The following is a 21,377-nucleotide window of genomic DNA, read 5'->3' as shown; positions in this document are numbered from 1 at the left end:
AATGACCACCATTTCTGAAAGTCAACAACTAATAAAACAAAATGGACACTGCTTAAACTAGGCACAGGGACTGCGATTGGATCAGCACTGACTAACAACTCTAAGATCCAGAAACGCTGTTTAGATTTGACCGATCAGAAAGCTCTTGGTGCCTACGCCGAGTCTTCACAATGAAGTAAAGTGTGTATTAGGCAACACTTTCATACATACGGCAACTCGCAGCAACAAAGCAGAACACCAGCCTAGTATCTATATCCTAGAAAAGCCTCTTAATCAGAGTTGGTATTCTGGCAGGAAGTTCGGAGTCCTAACTCTTCCCTAAATACCAATTTCTCTGCTGGTGAAAACTCTCAAATTATTTCRTTTCTGCACCAATAAATAAGGATCTAAAATTAACAGCTGCAGCTAATCAGCATCACAATAAAAGCAAGAGTGGGTATTGAGGACACCATAACTCTTACGTAATAGGATATTCTTCTAAAAGAAAAGAACTTCATACTATTTGAAAATAGTTAATGCTTTTATAAACTCTAAAGGAGAATAAGAAAAAAAAGTAGTTTTAATTTATTACRGGCTCTGCAAGCTTTAGAATAAGATCTTAAGTCGGGAAACTTCAACTATCTTTCTTTCAATGCCTATAAACTTCCTGGTGCTAAAAACTGACTTTGAAGTTTAATCCCATTAATGAAAAATAGGAAAAACACCCAAATGCCAGTTTCTTCCAATTCAGTTGGTATTCTGTAAAACATTTCTACTTCATCACTAGATGAATGCTGTATTGTGTGTGCAATACATTTAAAATCAGGACTCTAAACCTAGCATTTCTGAGGATTTTGCTATTATACGTAGGAAAGRCTCTTCTCTCCTCAGAATAATACAATGTCAAAGGCAAAAAGGAGCAACTTTCAGAATGTGACTCACAATGCCAAATATACAAATCGAGTTATGCTGTGGAGAAACCAAAGCAATAGCTGCATCATCTCCTCTATCAAGGTCCTTGGTCTCCAAACGCCTGAATGGTTGTTGATGGTAACTTCATTATTTATCAAGTACACTCTGAAATATTGTCTTTTGCTTTTGTTTTGTGGAACTCCCCACAGCCTTGCCTATGAGAGGTTTTGAGTGGCTTCAACTCACAGAAGGCTGTGCACTTTGTTCTGCAGAGAGCTTGTGGAGAAGATACTCCAGATGCATCTGTTACTGTGATATTTTACTTATCGCTACAACAGTAGACATGGCACAGATAAATCAAGAAGGACAAAAGAGAAAGGAGCAAAGGAAGTCCAGCCCCCTTCTTGAGATAGCGGKGTCCACATTGTTGAATGCTACAAGGGGATTACAAAGTCAATGGAAGAGATGCAAAAACAATGATTAAGTGACTTGTACCAGATGTCACTACAGAAGGAACTTATGAGTTCCAAGGCTTGTCTTTGGATAAAAATCATAGACCTTCCAACMGATTAATAAATAAGAGTCTTGAATAGCAAGTTCCAATTAATTTTTCCCAGAATGGGTAGGAAGATATCAAGTCTTAACTTACCCCTGTTAGGATAGCCATGCACTCTTGATGCCAAATTAACACAGGTTACCTCCACGAAATCACTAATTTAAGTTGGAGTTTGTTTCTGTTTAACTGATGAGTCTCGTAGGCTTGGTAGCTTTTTCTCCTTTGTGTAGTTACAGGATTATTTTCTTAGTATGTTTTCTAAATGCGTCCTCCTTTGTTGAGGAGATTTAATAACACAACTTCACCTACCTCTGAGCCAAGTCCCTGTCTCTGAGGCTGATGGAATCAAGCTCCAGATCTTTACATCTTCAAAAGCAGTAAACAAAGCAACAGCCACACATCCCATCCAAGCATGAAGGAAGCAGCATTTGCATAACGTACAAAGAAACATTTGTGCAGCAGCAGAGCTGACATCAGATTATCATACTACATTTTAAGAAAGATCAAGTAAATAAAGAAGAATTTCATCTGAAATAAAATATACGATTTCTTTGATTTAAAAGTGGTCCTCTAAACTCAATCTGCCGGGAATCATAAAAACTTAGACTTTATCATTTTTCTGGTAACAAAAAAACTTTGTCAAGTAGTTGATAAAGTTTAGAGCCCAAGACAAATTAGAGCACCCTGTGACTCATATAAAACATGGTAGTAGAAAACTGAAAATTTTCCTCCTAAAATCTACCCTTAATGCCTACTCACAAGAACAAAGTCAAAAGCCTTTTACAGCAAGCTTTTGCAGAGCTTTACTGCAAGATCAACAACTGATCTTGTGTTCAACTTCCTCAATATATTCTTTGACTAGTAGCAGAACAGATGGGGAAGGCCTAAAGTCAAATCAGTACTCACAGATGAAACAGTGGGGCAGACTTCAGCTTTCTTACAACTATTATTTTAGTATTTTGCAGATCATATTGATTTATGTTTAGTCAGCCTTCTGCAAAGTGTCCCACCTTTGGGTTGGTGTAGGGTCAACCACAGACTACACAGAATATAAACACAACAGCAGACAACATGGGCAAAGCTTTTAAAAATGACGATCCAATATTAAAATAAGTAAAGAGTTGTTTGAAAACAACCCTTAAGTTCTGCAAAGAAAATACGATTATCAAGGAAAAGAGGGTTTAACCAACTTAACTGAAACTCAAAAATAAAAAAATGCCAGGTTTAAAGAACCAAAGTTGTCTTGTCCACAAGATCTGAATCAACAAAAAGTATCTGCTGGGTTTTGGATAAAATATCATTTTGCTGAACTTAGCACTCAAGGAGAGGGTTATAAAAAGAGCTATTTTTAGACTTTTACCTTTTCTGGTTCATAAGCAATTCTCTATGGAGATCTTGATGATTCCGGGATGACTTCACAGGATTAATTAATTTCTGAGGTCTAATTAACTCAGGATTGTTATCATCTATATAGTCTGGTTCAGCCATAATCTTTCGTGGAATGGGATATGGATCTTTGGGTCCGGTGTCCTCACTCAAGGTATCTGCAAAACAGGGAAGAAAAACTACATATTGAAAGACCTTTTAAATATCTATTAAGATAGATAAAGATGGTATAAATATATCACTTTGATAACATTTATGCTTTTCTAAATGCATCTCATCTCCAGTAAGTACAAGCTCTCAGAACAAACATCGGTGGCATCTTTATAAATGGATGACAATTTTACAACATTATTGTCTCCAGCAGTCTTTGTGCTGTTGACTTGGATATAGATTCTTCCCGTTATAAGAACTAATCACATATTTTAGGTTAAGCAGAGCCCCACCGATTTTAGTAAGTATACTTGGATGARGCATTTTTAGGTCAGAGATATTGAGATCCAAAAGATATTTAAAAYAATTACTATATTGAATACTGATAATGTGCATCAAAATTATATAGATTCTCATTTTCTACCATCAGTCTAATGAWAACTACAGGCAAAATACCTCATGTGAATAAGCCCTAAAGTGTATTTTAACAATACCAAGCAAAACCTTTCAAGAGAAAATTACCATGTCTTCAATTTTCGGGGTGRGAAGTGAAATCTTTGAGTGGAGTGACGGGGGAAAAAAGGCTGAATGTGGTTCCTTCTTAAAGGCCATACTTTGCTGAGTGAAATAATCCACAGAACCCCACTGATGTGCAGGGCTAATAAAATAATCAGGATTTATATCATTTGAAGCTCTAGCATTTTCCTATCCTTCTGCAGAAAGCATATCTATATAACAAGGTACAACACTGTTAATAAACAGCTGACAAGTAAATCATGGTTTTCAAATAATTTATACATGACCATTAATATCTCCTTCCATTAAAGAGTTTTAGTCACAAAGAATTCAGCATCTGAAACAAAACACCTTCAGAGCAATTCTGCCTCCATTCACTGTCACCAAAACCTGTGTGCAGAAACTGGCACGCTGCAATTACCRGTTTGATGACACGAACATTGGTCCCTTCAATAGACAAAAATCTCCCAGCATGTGGGTTTTACAGAGATGAATCAATGTGATATGAAAGACAAATAAAAATACAGATCTCTATGAGCCTGACAGAACAGCTGAATGCTGCACACCTTATGGCATGGAGCTATGAAAAGAAACAAAATCTCTGGGATTTGCCTCATATTTTCCATTAAAAGTTGAACACATGCTTTAGTTTAGATCCCATTGTTACCACTCTTTCCTACTTTCTTACTCAATGGGCTAAGTTTTGGTCTCCATTTAATTACTAAATTATTTTGTTTTGTTTACGTTGGAAAGCTTATACTGTTGCTCAGAAGGCCAACTTTGAAGTCTGCTTGACACTGTGGAAAGATATCCACTGTAATGCTTTAGCACATTAATACAGGATACCACCACCATCACTTCACCTGGGCTGCATGTGTAACTATAGAAATAGTAATGAAACAACAGGGCTGAATTTTCTGTGGATGAAATCTAGATTTGAATATGTCTAATGGCCTAGCGGCCTCACCCTTCCAGCTTCTTCATTTGAGAAGATAACRTGAATTGTATTTTATTGGTGCTCTACACCTTACACATCAAAATTTTGTGGAGCAGATCCTAGGAGAAACAGCTTACTAGTGTGAGCCACTCTCAGGTGGCCTGCACATTAGTTTTTCCAAGGCAGATGTGTATTTAGAGGCTCTGAACTTTGAGGGGATACTAGTTCCCTCAGAAACCTCTGAAACTAATAAAAAATTCACTACGAGTGGTAATAACAGTTCAGAACTGGGCAAGCATACATGACATAAATCTCTTACTGACATTGATGGTACAATAAAAATACTACTACTATTACCCCTTCAGAGTCCTTCTTACTTCAGTCAAGCAACTGGCTATTGCTACATCCACCAAATGAGGAACATTGCAAAAGTCAAGTTGGAAGGGACTGGGGAGCTTTCTAGTCCAACCTCCTGCTCAAAGCTTTGGGGTCAGACCAATTTTCTCAAGGCTTTACTCAGTCAGGTTTTGAAATCTGCGATGGACAGAGTGCAGAACCYGTCTGGGCAAMCTGTTCTACTGCTTGACTATCCTCAAGGTGAAAACATTCTTCCTATGCTCAGTAGGAACCTCTTTTTTTTCCAGCATATGCCCCCTGCCTCTTATCCTCCCGCCCTGCGGCACTGCAGAGCCTGGCTCCATCGTTGCGACGAGCTCCTTGCTGCTACAGGAAAGCTGCTGTTGGGCCTCCTGGAAGCTATCTCTTCTCCAGGCTGAACAAGCCTTGGTGGTCCTCCACTGAACTCACCTCTCAGATCTTTTGCTGTTTAACTGCATGCCACATATGACATAAGTGGAGAGTGCATATATAACATTTGTTTTCCCATATTGCTCTATCAGTTCTAGATTATTGACTATGGCTGTAAGCCTTTTAGAAATCATTTACGGTCTATGATTCTCCACTAAAGTAAATCAAAAAACAATCTTCTGCCTCTTTAAGACAAATCTCCTATTTCCTTAGGCAAGACGAAAAAAGCCAAAATACCCACAACTAATCTGCCACAAACAATGTACTATTTTTTTAAACATAAGCCCCTGAAAAACAAATTGATTTAATCATTTCTCAAAGCTTGATGTAATATTTTGCAGTATGTATATTAGTTTCTGGCAAACACTTAAAATGAAGTTGTCTTTYGTCTGTTCCATCTCTATTTTTAAAAACATGTATTCAACTCTTCGAGGCCAGGAATTGCAGCTTCCTAGTGTAACATGAACTATTACTAGCAGCAAACTCAAATGAATAAAATTCCCTCGGGRACTGAAGTGTCTTTCCATGTGTGATTAAGCTGCAAGTGATTTCAACTAGGATTTCCAAAAACAGATCCAATAAAATAGGGCACCCAATTCCCCCGTTCAAAGAATTCCTTTATATGCTTTGCAAATCTTTCCCTAGCTGGAGGTCACCAATCCAGTTCTGCAGAGTCTCTACGTAACTTTACACACAAACAATACAGTCAACCAGAGCAGTGCGATTTCTCCACATGCATCAAACCACTTCACCAAAACACTGGTGACTTTCAGAAATAAGGAAAGTGAGGCACGGGCAAAGGAAGAGGTTCACCACGCAACAGTAGGCAGGAGCTGAGCTGGAAGCGTAACGCTCGGGCTTTTTTCTGAGATTCACACTACACTCATCAGCAATCCAGTCAAATTAGATGACAGAATCTCTTAAAGTCCTGGAAAAAAGTTTGATCAATGTTCAGATAATAAAAATTTTAAAATGATAATTCTATGAGTTTCTAGGACTCATCCCTACAAAAGAGACAGCCCATAAAGCTGCTTCCAAATCATCACTGAATGTAACAGTGAGACACAAACTGCTTCTCCATTGCTATTAGCTTCACTAGAAAGGTCTCTTCTGCCAGCAATTCTGCTTCACTGAATCTAGATGAAGCATTTAAATTTCTCTGTACCTGGATCTAAACAATCATTTAGCAGGAATATGATGCTTTAATAGCATCCAAGAGGCTCCTTTAAACCAACTACTGTTACATGATCAGCTGGGAACATAAACCCATTCCTGCGTCCTGCTGTTACCTTACTGCAAACAAAGGGAAGACAGATTTGGAGGACGTTTTAGCTGAATTTGTTTGAAGTTTTATACGCCCACTAATCTGGCAGGTGCTTCCCAAATGCTACNTTTTTTTTTTTTTTTTTTTTTGTATTAGCTACTGCTGCACAAGCAACACAAAAGTATTTATCTACTGTATCTTGTCCTGCCTGAACAACTCTCCCATAAAGTTTATCTGTGACTCCTTATGCACACAAGGATTTTTATTGGGAGGGAATAGATAGATGAGTCTACGCAAAAGAGGAATTTTTGACTCTTCAAACAGAACTGCAAAGCTSTTTCAATATCCCTCCAGACAAAGAAAATCTCTCTGTAGCAAAACYGCTTGATTACCAAGCGCTATCCCAGATGGAAATATGTAGAAATATGAAACCTCTATTTCTCACAAAGATGCTTTTAGAGCAATTGAGAAGTATCACATTGACACCTCAGCCTTGGAAAGCCAAGACCAAGAGGCTTTCCAAGGAAAATAAATGAACGAATTGCAAGTAAATTCAGAAAGAACAGACAAGAACCTTTGAATTAATACAACTGCATGCTGCTTCCAAACTCTGACACAAATCACACTTGAGGGAAACACCTCCAAACTTCTTTGCTTCTAATGCTCTTTCTTTATTCTGTTTATAGAGGGGTTTTCAGCAATATCCCTTAATAACAGCAACATTGGAAAGACTCATGCAAAGGGCATTTTTAAACAAGTTCAAAGCAGATCTTAACAACATTAGGTTAAGGATTTAGCAGTTGACAGAGCTTTTGCTACAACAGGGCTCCCCTGGCTTCAGAAGAAGAGGGAAGCTTACGCCAAAAAATAAATAATAAAAAAAATCTCCAGTGTTTATATGGCATTTGGGGAACTGCATTTGTTTTCCCCTCTGGTATTCCTCATACCAGAGATTACCCTCTACATACGGAATCTGAACATAAGAATTCCTGTACAACACCATATATTTATATTATTATGCATATATAGGGCATTTYCACCCTTCAGGTGATTCTTGCAATTATTTCCAGCTGTGAAAGCAGAGGTAGAGYTGAGACTCCCTTGAAAAACAAACAAATAAATGCCTAAAAATACACATTAACATCAAAATAATAGACTAGTTCAGGCTTCAAAAATTATACTAGAGCTAAATTCACATGATTTCCTTTTTGCTTCAATAAACTCTTAAATTAATATCTTGCACTGAAGCATTCGCTCAAACATCGAATACCTCCTGAAGTAAAATTTTGTTCTTGAAAAAGCTTGAACATCTGTTCTGAACTGTACTGTAAACCATCAACCACTATTTTTTAAGACTTACATTTTTAGATCTTTAAACTACTGCATAGACTTGTGGTTTGTTCCAAGTAACCCAAAGACATTCTTTGAGAAGAAATATGGTTTTACTCTCCTYCTCCTGATTTTGAACAGAATTAGAATAAAAATTCTTAGCATGCCTCTGCCCAAACATTTTATAACTAGCAACACCTCGTACAATCAGGCTTGGAAGGAAACTGAAAGACCTACTTAAATCCACATTGTACTTTCCAGAGACCATCTCACCAMTTTGTACATAAAAGCTTAGCACCACTGTCATTTTTACCTAACTGCTCTCAGCATAGTAAGAGACACTTGATTAGAGAGATTTACTTGATTAATCCTTGATTACAGATACGATTTATAACATCCCATGGCTGTTGTTTCACTATTTAACTCACAATAGGAGCTCCTGAAAGCTGAATATAGAAATGCTCTTCCTAGCCAAGATGCTAACGGCAGCTGCTGTCCAACGAGTTTGGCTCTTATTTGCACCATCCTTCACAGCTAGAAGTGATTATGAGATTTGGATCATGGCAAAACAGAAAAAGACGGCCCTTACAGAGGCGAGAAGGAGGAACCCAAGAGGCAGGCTGGAGACTTCCATTCCTCCTCATCCCTCATGCTCCATTCAAGGCTGGCACAGGTTGCCCAGAGAGGTTGTGGAGTCTACTTCTCTGGAGATCTTCAAGGCCCGCCTGGATGCAACCCTGTCTAACATGCTCTTGGTGACCCTGCTGAGCAGGGAGGTTGGACTAGATGATCTCCAGAGGTCCCTGCCAACCTTACTGATTCTATGATTCAACAATTTTGCTTCTAGATCATAAGAACACTAAAGAATCTTCACTTACCTCCATATTGGAGCACCTTTAGGGCATCCTTCTGTTACCCGATTACTTACTATATCAYTGTTCTTCCCACAAAGTGAAGATCACCAGACTTTGAACCCTTAGGCAAGTACCTGGTTTTTGTTTCTGGTTCTGGCCTTGCCTTATTCTATGATCTCGAGCGAGTTATTTCACTTCTGTGYACCACAGCTTGCTCACATACAACATAAAAATATCCCTGTAACAATCACGACCTTCTGCAAGGCCAACCTGATTGCTGTTTGTCACAAACTTCAAAAGTTTCAGATCCCAGCAGACAGGAAGAAACTGCAAGCCTAAAAAGCTTCTGTCCATACTATACTAGAATAATTCAACAAATAGCAATGTTCTTACAATGGCAAATGTATAATGCCTCTCAGTACAGGTAAACTTTCTCCCATGGCATAACATTGAGATTACTGCACTGGAATACACAAGCAGGAAAAACCTCCTTATCTTGACAGCACTATTAAATGCAAATGATAACAGTCAAATTCCGTTAAACCTATTTTTAACCCAGCTGCACCCTCCTCCTGTAACTCACTGCATGAGACGACAGGTCTTGAACAGCATGCTTAAAAAGTTATGAGCCTTGATAAATGACATTGCAATTAGGGCAACCATGCCSAAGACATAAACACAATCACATTATCTCAGAACACTTTCTTGATTAGAATGGCAGTGAACAGGGTCAATTGGGCTCCAGCCTTAAATCTAGGAAACAAGGTAATGCTCTCAGCAGTTAATGGATTCATTATTCACGTGGCTGCCACAAGGCTGAAGACCCACGTAGCCTTCTCTCAGTAACTATGGCTCAGCTCCCCCTCACTTGAGCAGGGCGGGCAAAGCAATCTCAGTAAGGTCAGGAATATGGAGAGCAGCAGGCCCTACCAGCCACTGAAAATACTATAGTCACTTTAGCAGATATTAAAATGAACTAAACCACTCAACATCTCAAGGGAAATCCAGTTAACATTCATTTTCTTCCCTTAAGTACTGCTGAGAATGTAATGTCAACAAAGCACAGATAACACTTCCCCTAGATGAGAAACCAGAAGAGGGTCATCCTAAAGATGTTTGTGTTGGCAATGTCACCTAAAGGAAGGGAGGCGATGCAAAATTTGGGGCAGTGCTCCACGCTGTTAAAAATCTTTCAAATGCAGAGTTGCTTATGGCTCTTACTCAATAGAAAAAACACCAGGCATTCTCTATTCCTGTGTTTTGAAGTTTAGTCAAGACTTAGGAGCTAAGGGAAGAGCCTAAATCCCCCCAGGATGAGGGCTAAAGAGCAATGCTGCTAAGCACAGAACAGCTAGTCTCTCTTGGTCTCCAGTCTATTTGGAAAATAGAGGCGAAAATAGACTATTAAGAATATTTTCGTCTTCCTCTGAAATCACTAGAATCAATTAACAGGAATTTTTGCTAATCCAAAATAATTTTTCTTAGGCTCTGCAAGATCTGTGACGAAGCTCTCGCTCAGTAGTTTTGAAACTAGCTAAAAGTAGCACCTCTACATAGCTCAGTTAAAAAGCTGAAGATGTACCAATGAAAATGTGTAATTGGAGGTTGATGAAGAGAGAAAGAAATGGCCTCTCCTTTCTTCCTGTAAAAACAGATCTGTACACCAAAAGAAGCGGGAGAAGATAAGAAAGRAAGAAGGAATGGGAGACAAGTCTCTGATTTCTGAAATGTAGATCTCCACRTTTACCACAGCGGGCAGAGACTGACTCCCCCTTTTGTCAGATGCAAACAAAACTCATTTTGCTCAGGGTCCTTGTGATTACTGAAATCCCAAGACAGAAAACCATTTTGATGTCAAGGAAAAGGCCCAGCATTTTGTACACCTCACATTAAAACGGCCCTCAATAATTGTATCGCTGTCTTTCTGCGGAATAAGAGATACTTTACGCATCGACGTGACAACAAGCATGTGCATGCACACCCTCCCCTCCRTTAAATCTGATGTGATTCCTCTGACAGGAGTAGATCAGGACTAGCAAAAGCATGCAATTGAACATACCCGTGGCTTTCATCAATATGCTACACGGATAATTATTGCATACCACAGTAACCATGACTTGCAGAAGTAGATCATTCAAATTATGCTTCCCAGCAGATGAACTGCACAGAATTATTTTGCAATTGAGTTACTCCCAAAAAGCAACTAGCAATTCATTTATATGTAGGTCAACAGTGACTCATATGCAGTTCTGAAATGACACATTTTAAGGTCATTTTAAGGTTAGAAAAGCAAAAAAACCAGAAACTCCAGAAAACTCAAGATTAGTTTATACCCCTGATAGCTACAGGGTAACATCAATGTTCCAGACTAGTCAGTTTTTATCACTAAATTTAAAATCAGAGCAAATCTGGTTTGATCAAATCTAACTAAATCAACATATGGGATGTCATTTGGACATTTAGAGTGTTAACTCTAAATCAGAAGCCCAAAGAATTGGAGGACAGTTTCTTCAGGGCTTTACTGATGCAAGTGTTAAGAACTATCAAACAGTGTCACCCAGTGGTAAAGGACTTCCTACAGACAGCAGCAGAAGCTATCACCAAAAAGTAGCGTGGGGAGGGACACAACGGTGACAAAAGAATCAATGTCTTCATACAAAACTGCTACACTGCAGAGCAAACAAAAAAAATCCCACATTGTTTTAGTAGAAAAGTCTTACTTCTGAGCCACTGTATTTCTGAAAATAACAGCACTAGGGGCCAAYGGTTCAGTGTTAAAAAGGTTTAACTCTATGTAAGAGAGGTACATTTCTTAAAAAAAAAAAAATCTAAACCAACCAGCAGCCTCTTAATAATATTGAAACAATTTCCAACATCTGATTTCAGATACCAGAAAAGGAAACTGATGAGTCTGGATTACTCCTAAAATCTAGCACACAGGACTTCAGCAATATGCTTCCATCCAGRAGAGAAAGACACGCACATTGCAGGGGGGGTTTTGCATTTGTTTTGTATTTTTTCATCAAGATCTGGCGAGAGTGGYCCAAATAATCTAGTCCCAGTGAGGCCAAGCAAAAATGTAGGTCATGCTCCCTGGAAAGAAACCTCTGCTAGATACTTTGATGATGATGATGATTGGGGTCCTGGAACATTTTCAGCTGGGCAGAAGTCTATGCTAGCTATAAGCCAAAAAAGGTAAAGTGATCCTTGATACATATACGAATATTTTGGGGCAAGAGAGGAGGCAGATTACTTGGCACCCATGCAAGTATGAACAGCACAGCAAGCAAAGGGTTTTTTTCTTTCTTTTTTCTTTAAAATTCAACGATTGGTGGCTGAGGCTAGACAAACACATTCTTAAAATAAGGTACACACGTTAAAAGTTGCGGAAACGAAATGCTGCATTTACTAAAAGACTTGTGGATATTCAAGTACCAGTCAGCGTATTGATGAACGGTATCAAGATTTGTTCAGTTTCACAGAGAGATCAAATTTCAGGATCATAATTATCCCTTCTAGTTCTACAAATTTATAAATTTGTGAATGTAATTAATAAATGTTTGCAATGGATTCCAAAGATTAAAGTCTCCACATTAAGTGGGCAGCTGCGCATTAAACAGACACAGTAGCAAAAAGGAGGCCAAGCAAGCTAAGCATTTCACATGCTGCCCGAGTTAAACTAGTGCTATAAACCCCTGAATCTTGCCTGTTGGAACATAATGGTGTTGGTGAACCTCCAAATCTTGCTTCATGCCACATGCTAGAGCCTCAGGGCCACCAACATCCTGTTTGGAGTTACAGCACAGCACAATCTACCGAGCTGTCGCGTCTCCCCTCAATAATAATGGGCATATGCTTTTTTTGAATAGTAATTTAAATTCTACTTCCCATAAAAGCAGCCTGTTGTTAACAAATTTAAAAACAGTGACATAATGAAAAACACACAGTCCGCTTCAGCTTCCCAGCTTCCTAAATGTATTCATAAAATGTAAAAGCTATGTAACAGCTAAGTACTTCTTCAGACCAGGCAGATGAGAGTCAATTACCTGCCAACCCAACAACTCATGTTCCCTTCCTTTTCCAGGAAGAAACTCCTTCCTAGCTAAAAATACATATTTATATATAGATATAGGTATAGATGCACATCTGCACTTGTCAAACTTGCTTTTTGGAGTAGTTCATTCTTTAGTGACAAACAGAACAAGCATACAGTCTCTCTTTTGCTTTCTTAAAAAAGGAGTATCATTTCTTAAACGGAGAAAACAAAAACCATTCTCTTAAACATATCACAATTCCAAGCTAATACGCACCCAGCTTACAGGAAAGAAAGAACGAACTTCACCTAGACAAATTAGTCTTGGCTCAGCAACTATATCCACATTCCAGCCTGCACTGTGTGCAGAGAGAGACACCCTTCCTTGCCCAAACCTGTTTTATCACTATTAGAGATGCAGTGAGGAGCCACATCCTTAAAATACAACTGAGTCAGGAAGGCCACCATTTACAAAGGGAGAGAGACCTGAAAGAAAAGGCAAATATAAGGAGACCACTAACAGTGATGACCTGGTCTTACAAAAGCGAGAGGGAACAAGAAATTAAAGGGAAGGTAATTCCACACGCTGCTCATTAGCTTAACCAAAGGTACAAGGCCCTAATGGACTTGAAAGGAAACAGTGAGTGTAAGGTTGCAAAGCAGTCAGGACAAGTCTCCAGAAGAGGTATTACAGGACACTTGCAAAGGGCACTCCTTGCTACGGCATGTATACYGAGCCACCATCTTTTCACTGTCAAATGGAAGAAATGAGTTTTGAAGAAAAAGAATTTATAGGCTACAAACATTTAAAAAAAAAGTTGACAGTAGGTCACAGCTGTCGAAGCTGGTAATTTTTTACAYGCTCTTTACGAACAGTTACAATCAACAGCGCATACCGTGACCTCGTAAATCAGGAAGCTCTGACACCCGGCAGGGCTCAGTATCAGCCAGGACGCACAGATAAAAGGGCAACGCAGCCGGCCTCGCTTCTCAGACGGAAGGGCGTTGTTTTCTTAAGAAAAGCGTCTCCATCTGCACAGCATAYTCATACCTTACTTGCAAAACCAAGTCACCTTTGTTTAGCCTGCCTTGAATGAGGAGCCCAGAATGTCAACATTTAAAACAAAAGCAGTCACAAAAGCTTAGTACACAAGGGAAACCACAGGTTATACTCTGGGAGAACAAATTAGCTAGTGTATAATGATACTGGACTCTTTCTAAAATGTTTTCTACAAAACTTACTTTTCTGGTTTTCTTTGGAAAGGCTTAAGGAGGCTCAGTAAGAGAGGAACATACCATCACTCCTAAATTCCTGCAAAAAGGGAAATAAAATTCCAATACTCARTAAAGAACAGTAAGAACCTAGAGGAGTGATGCTAGTTTCTCCACAAAGAGAATGTCTGTTGAGCTCGTGAGCTGGTGGCAKGAAAGGAATTTCCTACAATTGTTACCTTTCTGCTTGGCAGATCACCTGGAGGAAAATCGCTGACTGTCCTTCTTTAGCATTGCTCATGAAGGTGGCCAGCCATGCTGGTAGGACTCCTCAAATCCTTCCTCCGGGGCTTTTTGAGATGATGGCCCACTTGTCATGTGCATTAACAAAGAAATTGAACTGGACCTGAACTTGAATTGGAAGAACTCTTAAGCTACAGAAACTGAATAAGCCAAAAATAAATAAATAAAAAGCAGCAGTCCTAAGAGGTGTTGCAGGAACCTCCAGAGTACAAAAACCAAACAACTTGCACCTCAAAGGCACATTGCGCCTCAAAATACACACACTATCTCACAACAGTCTGATAAGGAAAAATAAAACATATGTATTCTGTTTTTTTCATGTTCATAGGAGAAAACAAAGGGGAAAAAAAAACTTAAAGACATAAGGACTTCAAAACAAGAAGTGTGCAGAGCCAAGAAAGCGGCTGAAGGTCTTTCTTGTTCGATCCCTGCTGTCTAAACGCACTGTGGCAGGATAACAAAAAAATGGCATTAGGTCACATTTTGGCTCTTGCTGGTCTAGGTTTGAGGAAGCAGTACAGAGAGCTTCCAGAGAAGAGAACAGCACTCGCCAGCGGCASGCAGGTGGCCCTGCTGCTGCCAGCCCTTGTTGCCAGCCCTCCCGCAGCCTGGAAGGAAAGCCTTGTGCAGAAAGCCGCCTCACCAACCTCAGAGCCCTCTCCTAAATGCTGTTTTTGCAGCACAGGTGACTCAGCCGACTTCACAACAGACAGKCTGAAAAGCTCCAGTTTTAACAATAACAGCTTAACTAATATGATGAATACCTATTGATAAGCGACTCTGATTGCCAATCAATCTGATTGCCAGCTGCACCTCTTCTCTTCTGAAGCCAGCTCAGTTCTTTATTCTTCTGAACAGACAACTTGGGAGGCTCTTAGCACACTGAGGGCAGGCAAATGAAGAGGAAACTTTCAGGTCAACAATTTTATTATCTTGCAAAAAAAAAAAAAAAAAAAAAAGGAAGTTAAGGACTTCTAGGGAGACAGTGTGATGATATTTTTAGGAAGGTGATCATCTTATCTTTTTGTAGAATGAAGGAAAAAGTGCTGGGAACATTCTGTAGTTCTAAGTCCTGCTCTCTTTCAATGGGCCATTCGTTTAAAAYGAAACAAAACATGTTTTAATGACAATCCACACTACCTTGCTCTTTCTCAGGGAGAGATCTCAGCATTCTTTGCAAAACCTTCTTGCAATCAAAAGTCACTGTGACAAACAGCCACAGGGGAATGAACACACTGGCACTTCCGTGAAGGTCTCATACCGGGTCACATCATGGTGACCACTGCCTTCTGTTTCCAATCGCCAAATTAATCACTAGTTTTCTCCATAATTGTGTAATCTACAAAGATGAGGCAGATTTGTTAAAAAGGAGAGAAGCAGTCCTTGTAATCAAAAGGGAAGGAGGCACAGCATTGGGGTATGCTATATTCTGGTGCCCCTCATGCATTCCTCCTTTCTCACACTGCAAAAAGGTAGTCTGCAAATATAAGCAGCATTTCTATTAGTAAAAATAAAGGTGGAGGGAAGCCCCTTTATTTTGCAGTAAATTCTTGGCCTGTTACCAGTCCAACAAATCTAAGAAAATTAAATTGACTTTCCACAACACTTTCAAATGTTTTAACCAATGTTGCTCAAGTTCCTATGTCGATCACAGTTTGCCCGTTGCCTTGCAACATAATCACTTTCTCAACCTGCTTGTTTAGCAAATATTCAAGAACTCCAAATTGCTAAAGCAGAAATTTAACGCTTGCTTCTGTTTTAATTAGACAGCCACATTTTACCATGTTTTATTGAGAAAACAAGTTTGAAAATACAGCAAAAAAAAATATTCAGAAAGGGGGAAATCGATCAAAACAAAGTGAGACCTGTTCATTAAAATGGGCTTGGTTACAACAGCAGCCCAAGGAAAGGCTGCCCTGTAACCACCGCAAGGAACTGAGTCACGACAGAAGAGGGAAATTCTATTTTCAGTTCTACCAAAAAATCGGATTTGCAATGCTGAGCAAGTTGGTTAGGCCAGAATTAATCTGGAGAAAGCTGCAGTTATCAGCACAAGACAACATGTGGGGTACCAAATGCTGAGAGTGCAAAACACTTTTTTGAATGAGAAGGTCAGTAGGAAACATCATAAATTATGAAAATGCTATGCTTTGTTCCATGATAAGAGCATCTTTTGTCAAAAGTTTTGGAATTATTTCATTTTCCATATACCTTTTCATGTTTGAGAAAAAAAACTCTTTAGTTTTAGCATCAAAGAACAAAATCCAAATAGGTAACTTGCAAAATAAATAGTTGAGAAAAAAAATGGTAATGTTGAAAACAAAAGCTATGAGTAAACACGTACACAGGAAAAATTAAGAAAAGAGATTAGAGTTCATAACAAAGAAATGCCACGCATTTATGATTCTTATGCCTGAAGGACCAATAGTGCCATTTTCATCAGTCCACTTTCACAGATTTCTTCCTTCCCAAGTTATTAAAAGAGTCTCCAGATTTTTTAAAAACATTTGTCTACAGATTTATCATTTAAATAACAAGAGACACACATTAACACATGTTTTTGTGAGCTGCGCTAATAAACATACTTTAAAAAACTATTCTGAGATTAAGATCCACACTCACAGGCCATCAGTAAGAAGCTGGGAGCCTGAGGGTTTTAATCCCTCGCTAGTGAATACAGCATGTTCTTCTCAAGCATGTTAGTATTAAGACAGATTCATTTATCAAAATCTGTCCTCTTTAAAACAGCATGGACATCAGTCTCAACRCTCAGCAGGGGTAAATACTATGTCTTCAGACACTACATCAATATGAGTTTATCATACACTTTAGTGTTTAAGATTATATTGAACATTTACTACAGTGATGTCCCATTCCACCAAGAGAGCATTGTCATCCTTTAACAAGTGATGATAACAAGGCAGCCTTATTTTTTTTTTTATTAATTTCACATCATCTAGATACAGGAATTCTTTGTTTAGCACGTCGTACCAACCCCACTCCACCTAGCAGCCTGTCTGCACACAGGATGTTACCCCACCCGCTTTAATGCCAGTCCAACTAAAGCCATTCAAAAAGCTGCACATAGACACAACAAAGACGGTATTTTCATTGCCAGAGCGCAACGGATCCATTTCCAGCTCTGAAACACATTCAGCTATAAAAGGAAACAGGCTATCGCAGGTCATCCAGGAGCCTTCCCCTGCACTGATTTATCTTTAATGTTTCTTGGTCTCTCACCTACACTTTCCCAGCCCTGCCAAAGGCAGCAACATCAGAGGTACCAGCTGTCCCACCTCGTGCTTGGGACACGTTTGGACATGGTATGTCCAAGCTTGACTAGATATGTGCCTTAATATCTTTTGTGAATCCATTTGTATCAGTATCAAGCAAAGTTACTCTAAGCTAGGAATAGCTATATCAGCATAAAAACAATCAGCTAGTGCAGGGAATTGTACTGCTTCAACCCTACAGGCAAACAGCACAGTTTGCAGAAAGAAGTTAAATAAAATTCTAGTAACAGTTAAGTTCAGACTGGAGGTGGGTGGAAAAAAAAAATTCTAAGGACATTATCAGAAAGAAAAAACAGCTTCTACATCTTTTATGATATATTTAGGCAATTAGAAATGAATTATAGAAGGCTGATCGAAATGACAAGATTTCAATCATTAATATTAGAGTTGCATTAGAGATCATGTTATAAGTTTATCTGGCAAACAGCAACTAGAACCAAAATGAGAACAACTTCACTGTCCACACACACTTGAGAGTTACTACACTTCATAAGCTTACACTCTATGCAGAGACAAATTGCATCAATATCCCCTTCTTAAATACCTGCAATCTTCCCAAAAGCCAACGGACTTTGGGACTCCTAAAATAGGAGAGTTTTTCAAAATTGCACTTTATTTTCCTCCTTTCAGTCGCTTCTTCCACAGAGACATGACTCTCAGTTTGTCTTTCTCACAGAGAAGGGTAACATGCCACTCATGTTCTACTTAACTGTTTAGCTTAGATATTCCAGTACAAATACACATGCACACACAAATTTTGTATAAAATACACATACACTCACACACAAAGTCAGTTGTCACATTCCTCCCCAAACTTCAGCTTGTCAGCACACCAACTCTGCGCTTACAAGGGCCCACTGCACRAGACGCTATACTATGTGGCTTTGGAGCTGTCACCTCCACCAAGGTCCAGTGACAGCACCATCTTCTGTGCAGCTACACTACACTTTCAGGCTAAGCACTGTCTTTCAAGAGCCATTTCCCCCTCACAAACACACATAATTAAACCTACACCTGAGGGCCTGGTGGGACACACAGTAAGCCTGTGTGGTTCTGAAGCGATCCAGACTTTGAGACAGGAAGAGCATGTCAACAAATTAATTTTTATTCCTGTCCCATTGTGCTCAGTGTTTTCTTAAATGTTTATGTTGAATAGACCCTTAACTACCCTGAAAAACAGTGCTTCCAGGAAAACAATGTTTATCTAAATTTACACAGTGACAAAAAAAAAGAATTACAGTAAGACCATTACAAGGTTTAAGTATATCCGTGTACTTCGCAAGTCTGCAGCAGTGGGTTTACTAGAACGTGGGCCAAAAAATGTGACCACACGCATGCTTCCTGTCCGCTATCCGAAGCGGGATGCACAGACCAGTCACACCATAGTGAGATTAGTAAATTTGCTAATTATTTCAGTCAAAATTAAGAAGTTTGTAGAGGGCTGAGCAAAGGCTCTTATCAGAGGAAAGAGATTTATGCAAGATTTCAGAATTCTTTAATCTCTAATCTCAGCTAGGGATTATTTCCATGCTGGTGGTTGGTGACGTCCAATTCTGAGGAAACCTCTGAATAGGTCCTCTTAATATCCCTTCCTGAAAGCTCCCACGGGACAGCTGCATTACTCTAACAAATGCTTTGAGAAACAGGAGGACACAGCATGCGGAGCAAATAAGGCAGACATATTTCAGACAAATCAGTGTAGTTTCAGCCACAGACACCTTCTGTTAGTCTTACCCAAGGCGTCACCTAAAGACTGAAGCCAACCCCCACTTGTCTTTGTCTCACCACACGCCTTGTAAACATCCCACTCTAAATACAAACGATGACTTGATTAAAATACACATATTTATGAAAGCATGTCACCTACCTATAGGACTTTAACTGCTGTTGCTAAGATAGGAAAGCAAGCTCCTTATAACATCAGTTTGGTTATCCAGAGGGCAAATCAAAGCAGCTACGCTGAGCGCTCCTGTCAAATATCATTGCTCTGAATCAGCTTCTGGAGACACTTACCTTACTCCACCGAGATTCTAGGGAGTGCAGGGAGCTTAGACTCCCAAGCTTGCTTGGGAAAGCTCCCTTCGAAAATCAGAGTAGTGAGAAATTCCTCTTAAAGTTTCATAAACTACAATTATACTGAAGAAATCAAACCTGTCAGTTTTCTGTAATACCTCTAGCAGGTCAGTTGCCTCCAAAGGCTARCTTCATATATTGGCTAGCCAAAAACCACAAAAATACTTAGATTAATTATTTCCTGTATTATTCACTGCATTGTCTGCAATACCTTGTGRATTAGTTACCTAGATAATAAAATGACTGCAAGTGTCATTAATGTTCTCAGTCTGGAGTAGTCATCTAAAGAACCAGAGCAACACGTTCCTGTGACGTACTGCAGTAAGACACAAAATTTTCACAGAAGTTAAACTGAGGAGGAACTCCTAGGTGCTACGTATGAATGCAAAGCCCTCTTCCCACCAGTACAAAAAGGTGAGTAAACAATTATGCAACTGCAGAAAGTCCCATACTCCAAAAGAGACAAGAGGAAAGGGCCTTCATACCCTTGAAGATAAATTGTTCAAAGTAAAGGAGAGAATGGTCATTAAGTACAATGTGTTTTTTTTTTTCTGCACCCAAAATTCAACACCTTAGCAATCACCACATTAAATTAGTATACAGTAAGTGCTGTATGGTACAAACTCTTCTTTAATCCCTTATGTAGACTCCCAAAAGTAATGCAGACCTCTAGTACAAATGCTTAACTCAGTATTGGGGACCCATGGGTCAGTGCCAACAGGACAGGGGACATACCCGACCACTTCTTCCCAAGCCACGAACCCAGCCAGAAAAGCACTATTTCAACTGAATGAATCCCTAGGGTGGAATTACTGCTCTCTACGGTCGTACAATGGTACCGGGCTTAATTTGCAGTCAGAAATCTCCCATTTACATTGTATGCTGATGAAGCAGGAAGCACAGATTTCTTTCTGAAAGCGATGTATAGGTTGCACTGCTGGAAATACCAAGAGAAATCTCTCTTATTTCMAGGCTATCAAACACAAGTAGCACTTACTAGTTTTGCTACTCTAGTTTCTAGGTCAAGAAGAGCCTTGACTAGAAGCGCTTTTCTGAACACACACCAAACACCACTGAAAATAAATGTGCCTAAATGCCCTCTCAGRAAGAGCTGTGTTTTTACGTTAACTTTGAGCGTATTTTTTTATTCCACGAACACAGGCGGAAATAGGTGCTGGCAAAAGCAGAAAGGAAACAGATTTATATCTCCTTGTTTCAAAACAAAGTGCTATCAGCAAAAACACTAGATTACTGAGCAGAGAGAGAGAAGGGAAGCTGCAAAGCTGCTTAACATTTCAAGAAGCTGTTAGGCTTATTACTCAAAGAAYATTTTTATTTTCTCCAGCTACACCACTGAGCAGGACTTAATAACTCAATAACAAAAGTCAAATAGATTAAATGCTGCATCTGTTGTTATAATTAAATTAACAAGGTACTGATAGAATCATCCATGTTTTCCCCTTGTGTACCATACCCTGGGTGAAGATGCACTATAGCTATACATATTTCCTGTGTTATAAATTAAAATACGAGCCAAATTCACCCTTCCTATAAAGCTATTAAAAAAATCAAGGAAAATTACTTTAGGGATAAATCTGGCCCAGAGATGTTTTTCAACAGAGTTTCAAATAAATTCTACCTCAATAGGGCTGTGTGGAAATACTTGCTATGTTTTAACTTATGTTCCCAGAGGTTTAACTGTACTTGATTAAAACATACTTGAACACATAGTTCCCAATATTAAGTAAGTGGAGAATTTGAAAGTGTTTTATA

General features: G+C 39.1%; 1 protein-coding gene across 6 annotated transcripts in view; it reads right to left on the bottom strand.

Moving 5' to 3' along the window:
• Positions 1–21,377, bottom strand: part of FAM107B (family with sequence similarity 107 member B) — a 136,777-nt gene that overhangs the window by 7,339 nt on the left and 108,061 nt on the right. For all 6 annotated transcript variants that reach the window (XM_085299028.1, XM_085299072.1, XM_085299055.1 and 3 more), the window contains one exon: positions 2,808–2,991. In XM_085299028.1, coding sequence (XP_085155154.1) covers positions 2,808–2,991 — 184 coding nt within the window. The remainder of the gene's footprint in view (positions 1–2,807; positions 2,992–21,377) is intronic.

Source organism: Rhea americana, unplaced genomic scaffold (assembly GCF_003343005.1).
Source record: "Rhea americana isolate MKP2758 unplaced genomic scaffold, rheAme1 scaffold_1, whole genome shotgun sequence".
Taxonomy (NCBI): domain Eukaryota; kingdom Metazoa; phylum Chordata; class Aves; order Rheiformes; family Rheidae; genus Rhea; species Rhea americana.
This window is presented reverse-complemented; position numbering and strand designations above follow the sequence as displayed.